The sequence below is a fragment of the Drosophila eugracilis genome, unplaced genomic scaffold, assembly GCF_018153835.1.
Source record: "Drosophila eugracilis isolate 14026-0451.02 unplaced genomic scaffold, ASM1815383v1 contig_367, whole genome shotgun sequence".
NCBI classification, from domain to species: Eukaryota; Metazoa; Arthropoda; class Insecta; order Diptera; family Drosophilidae; genus Drosophila; species Drosophila eugracilis.
In genome coordinates, this window is record NW_024573224.1 from 5,193,025 (window position 1) to 5,209,305 (window position 16,281).

Genomic DNA, 16,281 nt, shown 5'->3' on the forward strand with positions numbered 1-16,281 from the left:
CCACATGCAGGATAATTTTCTCGAGTGGCTGAAATTATAATTATATGTTGTTAAAAGCAAACCTCAGGATAATGCTTACAAGTGTCAAATGGGAAAAATATTATATCGTGTTGGGTTTTGTAAAAGAATTACTGTTTTTTTTAATGATAGTTATTAAGAGGTTTATGGATTACAAAACAAACTTTTTCTTGCTAAAAACTTAGTTTTTTTGGCTGGTTTTCAGGGTAATTCTGATAATTTCTTAGATCTTATAAATCACATTAGTAGCCATAACCCATATACCCCAATCAATCGACTGTAGCGCATTTAACTTTGCGTCTCTTGTGTGAAATTAAAACGCTTAACGGTCGCGCAAATTTTCCCGTCCTGACGTCCCTTTTGCTCCGCTTCTCTGTGTACGATAACCGCCAATTTTTCAATAAACTGCAATAAATGTTTATCCATTTATATGCTTGATGCAATTCTTCTTTATGTTGCTACTGTTGTTGTTTGTTTTTAAAAGCAAAGGTTGCTACAAAAAAAAAAAAAGGAAACCGACCGAGTCATATTAATGGCTGTTCTGCACTGTTGGGTAACCACGAACTCTCAGCCTCCCGCTTTCCCACAAAGGAACTGCTGCCAGTTCTTTTGATGTTAAATTGCCTGATATAAGTAAAATATTTTATTCACTGCCAAAGTATTATGGAAGTTGAAATGGGTTTAAGTGGTTTAAGGATGATGAAAATTATTTTTTAATATTTTTCAGTATCATTTCGGGTCGATTATATAATTATATTTTAAAAATTCTTATTATTCTTAAATATTTGTTAACATTTAAGTTTTAGTATTGTTAAGCAAACATTTCAACGGAGCTGTCGATTTTATTCAGCTGTTCTAATAAGACATAGGCCTTGCACTTTTTTATAGTGGATCTAAAGCAGTGACCATAGAAAGGCGCCTCTGTAAATCCTGAAAATGATGTGTAACCTTTAGTGTTTATTCACTGTACTGCCTTAACTTACTATATGAATCCGGTAGCTTGCAGTTCATCATTTCCATCTCACAGGAACTCTTGAAACTGGTGTAGCATCGATTATTAAAGCCGCAAACTGGTCGATCAACCCACGCAGAGCACACCGTACAGTTTGTTTCGCTCCTCACTGCACCCAAATACAAAACTGAATAGCTTGGCTTAGACTAGGTTTTAGTGACTTCCAAATCTGGCCAACTTACCCAATAGAAGCCACCCGAGAACCTTCATGGTCGAGTCTACATGGGAAATGATCTCTTCCACACAGAGCCCAGTCATGAGCTGTGGAAATGATTGGGTGTGGCGAATGGATTTCAGAGAATTTGCATAATCACCGCATGACTCAAGCCGTGGCGAGGCCTTTTACTTTATTACAAATGAAATTAGAAGGAAATTATAATTGCAGTGAGGCAGGAGCCGGGAAAGCAACAAAACTCCCTGGATGTTGCATGTTGCTGCCGGTGGCAAGGAAATGAAAACGCCCCCATGTGAGGCAAAAAGCCAACGACCTGGGCAGGGCAGAAGTAAACTGCAGAGCAGGACGCAAAAAAAAAAAGAAGAAAAAATAAACACACCAGAGTCAGCGGAGGACACCGTGCCATACCAGTGGTCGTCCTGCCGCAGAGCAACTATAAAAAGGACTCCCTGCAACTGTGTGTGTCTGTGTACCGGAGTCTCTATTGGTGTCAGCCGGCAGCTTACAAAGTCAGACGCATGTGTGTGTGCTCGGAGGACGCTCCCAGCTTTTAAGTATAATTTTCCAGATACACAGGCCGAGTCCCGGAGTCCTGTAGTCCTGGAGTCCTAGAGTCCAGGTGGCAAGTGCTAGACAAAAACGATGTGCACGCCCCCCACAAAAACACAGACGCACGGCACAGGAATCAGAAGGACGAAGGACAGCTAAACGAGTAGGTGGAGAAAATTTAATATGATTATGTTGAAGTAAATTGCTTGAAACAAATGTTGCATGGGCATCCGCCCACCGATCTCCACCTGTGCAGAATATACACCTGTCTATATATATCTGGCAGACAGACGATTTCCAGACCTTTAAAAAGCAATTAAGGACAATACGATTTGGCCCTCAAAGGCTTCAAGCTGTCAACGAGTCAAAGCCGACGGGTGGTGGTAAGTGCTCCGCTTATTGTGTGGCCAATGGAATACCTTTCTGGGCTTGAGTGATAAACTTGCAATATAAATAATAAATTTGTAATGGCTTAAAACAAAAATTGTGGGGCCTATTGAAATTTTAACAGAGTTGTTCAAAAGTTTTTCCTCGAGAAAATTGGGGAAACTATGTTGTTGTTTTTTTTTTTGGTAGCTAAGAGGGACTTCCTGGGAAACTGGGTGATAAGTGGCAGCCGGCACAGCATGTGCTATTGCACCAGCCAATATTCACAGGCATTCAATAGCATCGACCGGGTCACAAATTCCTGCCAACATGCCTCTTTGCCACGCCTTCTTTGGGGCGGTCTTACATGCCGCACAAATGGAATTTACAGCAGCGGTTATTGCTACACAAAAATGCACATAAGTTTGCACTTCCACACAGTTTCTTTCTACACTTTTTTCCTATTTGGCTCTACATGGCAGAGATGTACACTGAAAGGAAACTGTGGAGTGCTTATTTCTACAAAAGGAAAATGAGAGAAAAACATTGAGAGTGTTAAACAACTTATAATTCATTTCTTGGTTGTGGTAGGATATCTTTTCTTATGCTGCTTAAGTACTTCTGAACTTAAAAGGCCGCAAAAATAGGATAAAATTCTAATCTACCAAAATGGATCTCCTTTTTTTCACAGTTTGCCATATCAAATTGATTCTAATGAGCATTTCATGTACCCAAACTGATGAAGAGTGATGTTGATGGCTCGAAAAAAGAATGACAACAAATTAAACGAGAGAAAAACGCATCGTTGGACTCATTATTGCAGCCTCATTTGCAGGCGACCAAATAGTGATATGCAATTATTGCAACCATTCGGGGTTTTGTTGGTCAACGGAGTTTGGAATTGGTATCGAATGCGTTGGTGGTAGTGCACTGGCACTGGCTCTGGCACTGGTACTGATACTAATTACCAAATGATGTGCACACGGATCCATTGGCAATAGCGGTAGCGGATAGCGGATAGCGGACACAACAATGTTGTCAATGTCTGCAATGTGGCATGCCACCGTTGCCAAATCAATTGGTTGGCATGCCTGGAAGCCGTCAACAGCCCTTTGCCAATGATAATTAAATTGCACATTGAATTTTAATGCAATTCAATTAAAATATAAAATATTTTTCAATTGGATCACTGAAGCGGTTAGCCCTCGCCAGGCTTCCACGAGCCACGTAATTAAATTAATCAACGTTGCTTTCACTCATTGCCACCGAGCGCTGGCCAAATGGAACGATTCGGCAAAATATATTTCTCATGAATTATTTATTCAAATTGTGACTACTGCAATTTCGTTTGGAATTTCCAAGGCAATGACAGATAGCAGACATGTTCGTACTTATATAATTTGATTGAAATTGGCTTAAGTTTGTCTATTTTGTGATGATTTCCTTGAAATATGGAATTATGTAAGGTTAAATAATGGCAAGTTTGATATATTAGGTTATGGGATTATAGGCATAAGCTTTGACATTCAGAAAAAACTTATTAAAGTTGTCATTTTAGGATTTGTGGTTCTTAATTGTTCATCAAATAAGAAATATTGTTTAAGGGAGATAAGCAATAAGTTGTTTTGATTCCTAAATATTTGTTTTCTCTTCTAAGAGCTTATCTTCTTAGCTGATAAGACACCTCACAGTGGAATAAATTAAAAATTGGAATAAACAAAACAAATTATCTGTGTTTTTCCCTCTCTGGGCTAACCCAAAATGACTCAAAAAGTCCCCTTTCCCCATCGTTAAACTGAAGTCAATGACTTTGGCTTAAATGATTGACTTATTCCTTTCCCAATCAATTGGTTTTTCAGAATTCATTTTAGTTTTTTGTTTTTACCGGTTAACCGCAACTGCAATTGAATGCACAAAACCAAAACCAAACAGAAATTTCTGATGCCGTCTGCGGCTTTGCCTAATCGAAATTAGCTTTGGCCTCAAATAGGCGGTGGCAATTAGCAATTGCCGCGACCAGGTGGGTGATGGTGGTGGTGGGATGATGATTGGTGGGATGTGGTCCTAGGACCTGGACGCCTGATGATGTCACATTCAATTGAGAGCAAAGCCCGACATCCATTAAGCCACTGTGTCACGTTGGAGCTCTTTTTTTTCGGTGGAGTTGCCTGCACAAAAGCGAAACAAAATAATTTAAAGCCTGGATGGATGTTCCATCCAGAGCACAGAGCAGCAAAAAACAATTATCTTCGCACTAAAGCCAGTTACTGGCTGCCGCAGTGGCAAATGATTGACACAAGGCTGACAGGCATTGCAGCGTCTGACATGAACAGGATCAACGGTGGGAGAGGGAACAGAGGAGGAGGAGGAGCCAGTCCCATACCAACTCTGATGTTTTGTAATCTGCTTAAATGTAAAGTTAACAATTTCGCCCATTTGGTCAAGGCAAAACAAAATGCAAAACATTCCCAGTGGCAGTGGAAAACTTTTTGAGGAATGAATGCATACATGGGTTGGGCTGCTGATGTTTTTTTTATTTTCTATGCCAGCAGCCCTTGGCTAAAATGCATTCAAATTGAGGGTCGGGAGTGCTAGCCATTTTAGGCTGCTAGTCTAGTAGTGCCACTTTGGTAAGACCCTGGGGTTTCAGGTCAATGGTTGGGCCAAAACACACAAGCACCTACACAAAGAGCCACTTGAGAGATATCTACCACGGGGCGTATGAGTAATGCACAGCAGGCGAATCGGTGTGGTATGGTGGCAAGTGGGGTAGGTGAGAGATACCAAGACGTTGCGGGCTGTTAATTTGATTTCTTGTCAAAGCAAACGGCAGGTGCCATCCACCAGCAGACAGTATCCAAGGCATCCACTTTTGACTTTCTCTGGTTTGCCGTTGCCGTTGTCGTTGACGTGACAATTTCACACGCAACGCACACACAGAGTCGCGTTTGCTCAACATAAATAAAGCAATGGCTGACAGGAGACACGGGCAGGAGTAATTTTTGGTCCTGTCGCATCGAAGCGTTAAATGGTTAACTCATCTCATTTAGAAACATTAAAGAGGCATCCATGAAGCTGTGCTGTAAGGCACTCAGCAAGATGGTTTCACTGCTTAAAAGTTCCTCCAAAAAGTGCACTTCAAGTGCACTGGTTAATTATGCAAACTGCATTATTAAATACATAATTAAATAGCTTGGCCATTGCATTTGCATACTACAAAAAAGAGGAGACCAAAAAACCACCCACAATCCACTGGCCAATGGCAGCTTAAGTCTTCCGCTTACAAAACCGCTCTGCGCTTCATGAATTTCAAACAAAATGACAGGCGAGTTGGGGGATGGGTTGGACGTCGAGGCACTATACCATGAGCTTCATAAAAATGGCCAAAGCGCATTAAAATCGTGAGCGCATAAAAAGAATATTTTAAGCTAACAAAAATGGCCGCATTCGGAAAGAATGGGCGCTTAAGCTAAAACGCTTCCGCAAAATGGCCGGCAGAAAAGCGAATGATAAGCGCTGTTTTTTATGGAGCCCGGCGGAGCGAGCGATGCATGCATAAAGCTACAAAATGGTGACACATTTCAATTGGGGGAGTTTAAACAGAAGTTCAAGTCGATAATGAAATGCTCTATTAATTTGATTGAAAATAATATAATTATAAATTTAAAGACCAATTACGAATAATTTTAATGACATTTTTTAGATAAAGATTAATATCTTAAAGAAAAACGCAAAGAACAAGTCCACTTACCCTACACAAAGTGATATAGAAAATTACTGAGCTGATAACTTAATTAAAAAAAAAATGTTTTGTAATTTCCAAATTATAAAATTTTAAGGCAAGAAGTTGCAAAGTTCGAAGTTATTTATTTTTAATAATACAAAATATTTTTAGGGCAAGTTTGTAGGTACTGTAATTCATTATGAATTTAAAGATTATGGATTATATAGATTACATAAGGAAAGTGTTTTTATCAACCGATCACATATGCCTTATAAAAATTTCAATGATACCCTAAAACGAAGGAGTGGTAACTCCACTAAATCTTGAAAAACTTTGGCTACCTGGTAGCACCTGGTTGGTTCTCTTTTCAGGGCATAAATCGCTTGGTCTAGTGCGGGGATAAAAATCAACACCGAAGAGCTGCGCTTTTTAGCCTTGCCACCATAGAAAGCTTCATGGTACACACAAGCACACACATGTATGGCTGTGAAATTGACAATATTTCACTGGAAAAAGCCGAATTTAGTTGCAGTTTGGGATCCGTTTTGCCCCATTGAACTTTGCCGTTGATTGCGGCAGCCCCTCTATAAAAAAAAAGAAGAGATGAGAGCCCAAAAAAAATATATAGCCAGCCGCAAGGGGTTGGCCTTTCAGCTGGGCTCTTTAAAAGCTGGCTAAAAGCAGTCAGAAACGGGTCAGAACGGGCCAGAACAGGTCGACACTTGGCCCTTTAAGATGGGAAAAAATAAAGCGCAGCCAGGCGTGTAAAATGTTATCGCAACATCAAATTTCATACATCATAAAACATATTGGCTTAGAAAGTAACAATTTTGATTGCGGTAAGACGGAACACAGAGAGACGGGAGCCCTTTTGGAGCAAGCAGGCGTGGCATGCAATGAGGCGAGCACTGAGCCAGGGTTCCAAGGACCTTAAGCGGCTTTTCCTTTTATACCCAACTGTCGACCCACCCACAGTTTGTCTCCTTATCGCCATCAAAGGATCTGTAGCAGGCTTCACGGCGCCTTTAAGTGGGCCATTCCGGACCATTTTGGGTCATGGCAATGGCGACGCAACATTCATGTGGTAGTTTTCTAGGGCTAAATTCGCTCAGACATTCGAAATGACTTTATAACTAGCTGCTAGCCATAAAGCTCGATGCTGGTTTTCTGCTAATCATTGATTCGGTCTCCGGCTCTTTGGCGGAAAACTTTTCACTTTCCACAAACTTTGGCTGAAAGTCATGAGCCAAAAAGGGCTTGAATAACTTTCGCTACCGGAAACAGGATGCGATCGTCTTCAGTTAGTTGGCCAAAAGTTACGTGTAGACCAACAGATGCCACTCCATTCGAGTTTCAGGTATAAATCAGTGAGTAAAGATCAAGTGTGCGGGCCATGTATGCAATTAATTTTGGCCCAGTGCGTGGTAACATGGTAACCCGGTAACTGCAGCCGGCGGAAATAGTTCAAAAGTTCAGCTCACAGTGACAACAATCGGGTCGACAACCTGCCAGGGAAAAGGGGGAAAAGACGGCGGTCTACTTGCCCAACCACAGCATTGTCTGCCCGCATTGTTGTCAACATTTTTGTCGTTATCCTTTTGTCTGGCTGCAAACGTGGCCAAGTGTGGCTCAAATACATATACACACTTGCTGGCAGAGAAACACGCGCTGCAACTTCTGCTTAGAGACATTCACTTTTACGTCAGTCAAATTGCAGTGGTAGTGGTGATGGTTATCCCACCTACAGTTGTGGTCAAAATAATATTCCAAAAGATCACATCGCAGCCTCTGATATAATTCAATTAATTAATGTTAAGCACATTAAGTATTTAGCCATCGCACATAACCAGCTTAATGGCTCTATGTGGTCGTAGTTATAGTGCAAGTGATGTCGAACATAAATATTTTATCAATTCCTGCATACCTATTAAGAGAAATTAATAAATAATTAAGATGCCAAATTAGATAATTTATTCCAAGATGATTCTCCGGTTAAGTTCAGACATAAAATACTGATCTATACGTGTAAATATAAGCTCTGATTTATACATTTTATTTATATTAAAACCTAGTTAAGTTTATGAATTAACTTAAATCTAAAACTATAACCTCAACTATACACGGCATATGATGCTCAGTGCTCAGCTCAGCTGGCTGTTCATTTGAATATTTCATCTGGCTTTGAGGCTGCACTTACTTTCGTTGCTCGTTCCGGGTGCACTTTAAGCAAGCTTCTTGCCAGTGTTTATGTCACCGGAAGTTAAGTTTTTACATGCGGTTAACGTCGCCTGGAGAGGCATCGGCATCCCGCACCGAGTCGTCCTCCTTTTTTGACCCATTTGCCAAGCCAAGATGACAGAAGACAGTGAGACAGGGCAAACTCCGGTTCGAGGGATGTCTGGGCTAAGTTCCTGTCTGTGGCTGAATGTGATTCTGAATCTGAAACTCCTGCCATACCCCAGCTTGAGTTTCAGTTTCAGGCACTTTCAGCCATGCATCTGAGGCCTGTCTCCTGCATAAATGTGAATGCAAATGCGGGATGTACATACTCGTACACACTCGGCAACTCGTTCACCTGGCTTATATATTGTGTAAATATGAAAAGTACTTAGTGCAACAATGCCGGATTATAGTTAAATTTATTAGCTAGTGTGTGCAGCTGGCAAATGGGTTGATGCACCACTTTAGCCCCATTCCCATTTTTGTGGGCCATAACTTCCAGTTTGTTTGGATCGTTTTGGTGGTGGTAGCAGCGGTGGCTGACTACATTTTCTTGACTGACTTTGCTGCTAATTAGTTTTGCAACTTGTGCACTCGGTCGGATGCAGTGACTCCTCGACACCGCCTGTTTCGTCCTGTCTTTGCTTTTGGCTCAGCCAAGTGATAAGTGATAAGAGAGCTTTAGCCAAATTCAATTTGCAATGCAACCACAAAACGTTGTTTATCCAAGCAATGCACATATCAGCTTTTGTGGCACTGCCAGTCGCTTGTTTATTTGATGCCCAAACAAAATCTCCGCATTACGAAACAAAAACCAAGGCAGCCATCGAGCTGTAATTAATGATAAAGAGATTGAGAGAGAAAGAGATGTTTCCTGCTAATTGACATAGAGGTTGGGGAGGTTGGGATTCCAAAATCCAAAAGATACGTGTATGCTTGCCCAGGAAACGGCTCCTCCTGTTCAGATACTACTACATTAATCCCAAATTAATACCTATACAGACTGCATAAGTGATAAAATATAATTGGAAAATCCACTTCACATGCAGCAGCAGCAGCTCTCAATGATTATGTATCTCTCAAGTGGCTGGTGGTCTGGGGGGTCTGGAAATGATCAAATCGAATGTTTGGCTTAAAGATTTCGCCCCCTTTAAGAAGCCAAAGGAATATACATTTGCAAACGTTTTCAGTTTTTCCGCTCGCTGCGCTCCATTTGTATCTTTTATTCTGCCAACTGTCAGCAGCAGAATCAGAATTTCTGTGTCACTAAGCACTGAATCCTCCCTCTTTGTAATTGTTGTGCAATTGTAGTGGATGCTGAGTCCTGATAAACGGGGTATATACATTATTCTGAATTTAAGGGATTAACTCAATTTGCCACGGAAAGGAGTTTAGTTTGATTCTTTTAAGGGTGAAAATATATGTAAATTTCTTACCAAAAGAATGAGGAAATATTTTTAGATATCTTGTAAGTTAGTTAAGTTAGTTAGAAATCTTATTACAATCTATATAGTTTACATTATATTATAGATAATACCCATTTTCTATATATATATTCCATTATAAGCGCACCACCAATTCGTTGATCCATAAATTTTCCTTGGCATTTTCGTTTTACTTTGATTTCTGTTGCGATTTATTGTGTGACAAACGCAAGTTTTATCCCTGACATTTTTTTCCTTCCATCGACCATTTTTTCGTTATTGTTGCGATTATTATGATTCCTCAGTTGACTGCCGGTCCGTTTTTTAATAAATCATTTCCGCTGCTTGAGCTGGGGAATATTATTTCCGCTTCCGCTTGGCATCGTCCGTTGTGCCCCCATTCCGGCCAGTATTTTGCATGGCTACCCGACCGCCTGCCTGCCTGCCTGCCTGCCGCTTCTTTTTTTTACCAGACTTTTCAGTTTACCAGGACGACGAAGGAACTTTTATTGGAAGCCAGACCAAGAAGAGAACGGTTTAGAATCATTGAAATAATTGGCAAATCGATTGAAGTTACCATCGACAAAAGGATAGCCATGGGGCCATTAGGAGATTAAAAACTAGCCAAAGCTCGCAATTAACCAAATGGAGAGAGAGAAAAGGAAATAACCGGAGCCATCTATAGATGCCATCGGATCTATCTATATCTTCTGCTAACTACCATCTACTATCTGGTATCTTCTATCCCTGGGAAATAAACAACTCGGGCGGAGCTCAGCATGCGGTGGCAAATGGCAGTAAAGCAATAACTGTAACCATTTATTTTTTTGGCAACCAAACACTCACACACACACACGCACAGTGGGTGTCCTGCACTAATGTCACCGCAAAAAATAAAAGCAGGAAAAACGCCATACGATCTGACCTCAATGAGTGCTGGGATTTGTTCGCTGCTTTTCACAAAAAAAGAAGACAGAAAAAAAAGGATACTGTAAGGATATAAATAGTTCAAGTGGGTTGCCGTCTGCTGGAAATTTAATTCGTTTGTTTGGCAACAATTTCTGAGAAATTCCACCAAAGAATTGGAGCGCCAGTTGCTGCAGACAAAAGGATACAAAAAAAAAAAAGAAAAAAGAAAAGTGCCACGAAAACTCCGACAAGACAATCGACAGATGGGCGGGCGAAAAGTTCTTCGCTTCGTTTCTGCCAATTTCGAGGGCTGAAATGTAAGCGTTAAATGCATTAAACTTGCACAAGACGACTCCGAGGAGCAAAAGGATGTGCCAGCTGGAAAGCGGTAAGCGGAAACGGAAACTGCTAAATAAGCTTACCAGGCTAAAAATGGAGGTGGCACTGAGACAGCAGCAGCATCGCCTGCCTCTGCCTCTCGGTTGTTCGCAGGTGCAAAAGTAGAGACTCGCTATAGTTAACCACCCATAACCACACCATCACCATGGCCGAGTGCTTCACTCGCAGTTTGATTGTTTAAATATTTCATGAGATTTTATGGCAAGTACATGCCAGCCCTTCTGCCACGCCTCTTTTGCTATATATATATATATATGTATAATATTGATTCGAGAGTCGCGTGCTGCACTCGCTGGAAATAAAATCAACAGCTTCCACTTGAGCACCAGCAACCCAGGAGCAGATCGCACATAAATACCAAACTGACGAGATGGAGGGGAAAATGCATTTAAAAATTAACAACCCGTCATAAAACAGGGCCAACAACTCGGAACAAGTCCTGGCCATAAAACAGCGTTTTGGCCCTTACTGGCCAAGTACTTTCATGCCGCCACTCAAATAAAATATTAATTTATTTATTTCACTTTTTTGTTTTTTATGAAACTCGTAAAATGCATGAAGGGCATAAATTTGAATTTTAGAAAATTATTTTGAAGTACAAGGAAAGTCTATACAAAAGCTTAAATTAAAAATGAAAATGTGTTATATAAATTTTAATAATCTTTTTTATAAACATATTTAAGTCTCCCTTCACTAAGCAGCTTAACCCACAAAGTGAAATGACTTCCACAAATCCTTAAGAACTTGCAGGGATTTTATATAGCCAGTGGCTTGATCTTTGTTTGTCTGATCTCTCGCTGAAAGTTTGGCCATCAATTTCAGTGGCTACCTAGCTGGAGATGGCCACCCGCGACCGAACATGAACCAATTAAACGATTAACTCAAGTGCAGTTTCAATGGCAGCAACTTAATTTACCGCAAACAACCGCAGCAGTTGCAGTTGCAGTTCCAGGAGCAGACCAGAGCAGTGCAGAGCGAAAGCACAAACAAACAACTCAGCAGGAATTGCAGCAGCAAAGGACGCGGGAGTATCCTTGGCAACTGTCCGAAAGTTGTCGAAAAGTTTTCAAGTGAAATAGCAGCAGCAATGGCAGCGAGTGCACCGCTTCCTGTGTGTCCTGTGCACTTTCGAACTCGACTTGGACGGCTAAAAGCCAACTAAGAAACCCGGTCACGTTATGCACATTTCGCTGCACTCGGCCAGGATAACTGCTGGGTGCTGGGTGTGGGTGTATTGCAGAAAAGGACGAGGCAGGATCAGAAGCAGGGAAAACAATAAGCGGACGGGGCCAAAAAGGACACCGCTCACGTACAAAGGCCAAAAAACGCATTTCATGCACATGGAACGGGAATGAGTGAAAAACAAAAACAACAGCAGCAGCAGCAACATTGCCCCCGATGAAGACGCGGCTAAAATCAACGGCCAACATGGCCAGAAATATTGGTGGCAACAGTTTCGCCAACGTAAATTACCTGGAAAATACGTGACTTTACCGCGGAACGTGCGAGGCGGACAAAGAGGGCGAGGTCGTCGACGTGCGGGAAAGGAAAGTGCAAACAGGAAAAAAAAGGACAGGCAAACAAGCTGCATATATCGAGGAGGCCAGGATGCCAGGATGCGAGGATGCCTCGCTGCGTCGGACACCTTCACAGTATCGGATCTGTTGTTCTCGGGTGCACCTTTTTTGGTACTACGTTGCACGTGATTTTAACGCGGCCAGTGCACTTAATTCAATTTGAGCCGATGGACCACTGATAAGCCACCAACAGTCCACGTGCCTCCTTCTCATAAAACACAAAAAAGATGGGAAACAGGGAGTTTTCTGCTTTTTCCATAATGCGTTTCGCCCCTTAAATCAATTAGAGCCTTCATAAACGTCAAAAATAATCCACTCCATTCAGCTGCTGGCCCCCAAGTTTCTTCTATTCGTATTGTTCTACTCCATCCAGCAGCTGTAATGACTCTTGAACTTGACATTTTCCTTTCGGGAAATCCCTCGTCTACGTTGTGCTGTCACTTATATTTTTAATCTCCTCCAGCAGCAGCAGCACCAGCACCGCCAGCAGCAGGCGACACACTGGGAAAATGCCAGAAAAAATATATATGTATATTTATATCTATATGAGGGGAGTGAAAAGTCAAGTAAGTTTGCTGCCATGGCTCCCTTTTTTTAGGGCGATTAACGCGAACTCGCAATTGAAATTAATTGTCAGTCAAAGTGGAAGTCATGATGGGGGGATCGTGAAGTTGCATGTCTGATTGCGAGAGTCTGAGCTGCTCTACCTCCGCTGCCCCCTTGGAAAAACTCCTCCACGCACGTGTTTAAAACGGATTTTTATTTTTAACTTTATCCGAAAATGGAGTCTTTTGCCCTGGCAACCGCTGAAACGTCTGCCACAGTCTGTTGCTGCTACACATGTGGCGCAAATTATGTCAACGTGGATTTGTGAAGTCAACTTGGCTTCTTCAGATATCACACACACAACATTCCCCATCTCCTTTCTTTTTTGTTTATTTCCAATGGCAAGCGTAGCATCAACTCCACCCAAATGGGGCATGCAACACAATTTGAATTAATAAATTTACGTATAAATTACAACTCCTTCGACTGACTGTCGCCAATGTTTATAGAATGTGCCTTGATCTTTTGCCTCCAACGGAAGCATCAATTAGGAACCGGAAAATCCATGAAAGCCACGCGACAGGATGTTTATGTGCGTTGGAAAAACCAAAACCAGTTTGTGAAATATTTGATTTTGATACAGAAACTTGAAATGCGATAAGCCCTGGCACCTACATAACAACTAGTTGCAATGTCATCGAATACTTGCAACCAGTTTTGCACTTTCTGCTGCCTCTTTTGCCACACGCTTCAATTTATCCCATAATTTGCATCTGCTGAGGCAAAATTATTTTTACATTTGCAGAAGTCAGCGACGAGAATACGCGGAATCTTACATCTGGAATCTGCCCAAGCGGCTCAGAGATGCATAAACTTCCGGCCAAGCTGCAATTGCAAACTGTAACTGCAACTCCAATTGCAATATGCAACTGCAACAGATGTTGCGCATGTGCCGTTGCAGCAAATGCACCGCTGCCACTTGAGACTGGGAAATGCGGCTCATATGCATATTTCAACGCCTTTTTTTGGGAAAACAAAAAAACAAGAGACGGTAGCTGGTGAACCAAACGCAACTCACACAAAATCATATCAAATATCGAAGGAAACTGACAGCGTTGGGATAAACAAAGAAGCAAAATATGAAATAACAATAATGCCGGAAAATGGGAAAAACGAAAGGGAAAGGGACCCAAAGTGGGAGTGTGTGTGAGGCCAAAAAATACAAAGGGAGTTCAACGTTAAGTAGACAATGCGGATACAAGTGTAAACTAAACATTCACTGGGAGAAATGGGGAGATATTTTAAACAATTTGGAAAAAATTAGAAAAAATGAAACTATCATTTAGTTAACATACAGCTGATAGCCGAGTTAAATGAGCCATTAACATAATATGACTAAAGGGATTTTAGTTTATAAATTGAATGTTTCTTAATTGTGCATCCCCCTATGTTTGTCAGTGTTTTTCCCCTATGGGTTTATTTCCAAGCCTTTGTTTGTTCCTCTCTCGGCATGTGCAAGAGTGTTTGTCCAAAACTTGGTAACTTCTCCATCTTGCCATTTGCATTTCCCACGTTGTCAAGGGAGCGGGGGTAAAAACTTGGTGAGCGAAGGAAAAGCCAAAGTCAACGTCAAAGTTGAACGTGTCAGATACAATTCCATCTCGCCATAGCTGTTGTTTTTCTTTTGGGTTATGTCTTTGTTGTACATATTTTGTTTATATATTTTTTTATTTTTCGTTTTAGTTTCGGGCCAAAGAAGCTGCCAACTGTTAATTGGAATTCGGACCGCCCTAGACCGCTAGATGCCGCTGTCATCCCCGTTTACGATGAAATTCACATGTACATATCTTTCTATTTGGCAGGGCAGCTCAGGGAACCGAAACAGAAAGATAAATATACAAAATTAACACGTACTCAGGTGAAAATGAGCAGGTAGTTACCCATGTGTGTGTGTGTGTGTATCAAAGGACGCCTCAGACAGACTTACGTATAGACCATCCACTCGTAGAGCAAATAACCCTAATAAATAAGCCAAGTTGCCCGATTCAGGTGGAGGAGGAGGAGTGGGGAATCAGGTTCCAAGCCAAGATGTTCATGAAAAAAGTTAATTAAGGTGTTTGCCCAACAACAACGCCGGGCATTATATGCTAGATATTTATCTCCCAATGGGGGAAAATGGATCTGGTTTTGGTTCTGTGTTGCATGCCACGGAGTGTTTGCTTTTGAAATGTTTGTCATTATCATCGTTAACTTTTTGATGAGACGAACGTGTGTGATAAAAGTGTCACAAGGATTGAAAAGAGAGACCGAGCGAGCGACCGTCGAGTGAAAGGAAAAACTAATAACGCTGTTCGAGGGGAAGGAGGAGAGAAATAATTCCTGGACGTGTGAGATACAGATACAGATACATATACGAATGTATCTTTCAGATACCAATTGCCATTAGTTTATTGAGAATCTCGAAATTTATGGCTCTGCGTGTCGTGGCCAACCACGCACAAATGGTCACAAATCTGGGCCCGCAACATATGTGGGCCTCCTACTACCGCTCCTCCTTCGTATTCCTTTTTGCCTCCGCTTCCTCCGGCATTTGTGGCACGTACAAAATTCATTTGTTGCACTATTTATGTCTCCCTGATGAAAATGAAATCAAATTAAATTTTCGGCACAATTCAAAGTGATATTTTGCAGCTACCATAAAACATGGCAAATGAGGTATAAATCTCTCTGAGAGTCATGTGTGTGCTTGAGCTTGTGTGTTTGTGTGTGTTTTCCCATGTGGGTAGATTGAATGGGAAATTGCTGGAATTTCCTTTTGGTCAGAATTACATGCGCATACTTAGGTAATATCTTAGATATTTACAACGTATCCAGGGGGTTTTAATAGAGACTGGGGATGGTACGAGATGTGCAAATGTGTAATTATAAGTTTGTTTATTTATTTATCCATATTTTATGCTAAATGTAGAAATATTTGCTTGTACCTTAAGAAATTAAGGTGTTAAATTTAGTGATAAGCATTTATTTTTGTTAAATAATAGATAATTTAATATTTATAGGCCTTTCTGAGGAATCACAAATATTACAAATTAAATAATTTCTTAAAAAGACATTAAATAAATGTTAATAAATGTTAAACATTTGTAAATTAGAAATTTATGCATATGCATGTTCCATTTTCCATCAAAAGGTATGCTATTTCCGTTTTGCCCTTCCCCTGCCCTTTCGCACTTCACACGCTGCTCCCCCGGGAGCTATATCCCATCCTTGTTCCGCATTAACCGAACACACTTCCACTTCATTTAAGTTTCAGGCGATAGAGCGAGATGGGTGATATGGAAGTGCGGTTTTAATTGCCAGCA

The 16,281-nt window shown here is 41.1% G+C and overlaps 1 protein-coding gene across 1 annotated transcript; it reads right to left on the reverse strand.

The window, feature by feature from the left end:
• Positions 1-784: 784 nt before the first annotated feature.
• LOC108115780 lies at positions 785-1,744 on the reverse strand. The gene is made up of 3 exons (XM_017227351.2): positions 1,213-1,744; positions 1,002-1,157; positions 785-948 (listed from the first exon to the last, which is right to left on the reverse strand). Exons 1-3 carry the CDS (start codon positions 1,286-1,288, stop codon positions 830-832), a joined length of 351 nt encoding a protein of 116 aa, XP_017082840.1. The 5' UTR covers positions 1,289-1,744; the 3' UTR covers positions 785-829.
• Positions 1,745-16,281: the final 14,537 nt, after the last annotated feature.

Bases quoted from the DNA above. Each gene is read 5' to 3' on its own strand.
- LOC108115780 (XM_017227351.2), bottom strand. From the start codon at position 1,288: ATGACTGGGCTCTGTGTGGAAGAGATCATTTCCCATGTAGACTCGACC. The intron at 1,158-1,212 runs GTAAGTTGGCCA...CAAGCTATTCAG, and splicing joins TCTCGGGTGGCTTCTATTGG to TTTTGTATTTGGGTGCAGTG. The intron at 949-1,001 runs GTAAGTTAAGGC...CATCATTTTCAG, and splicing joins CAAGCTACCGGATTCATATA to GATTTACAGAGGCGCCTTTC.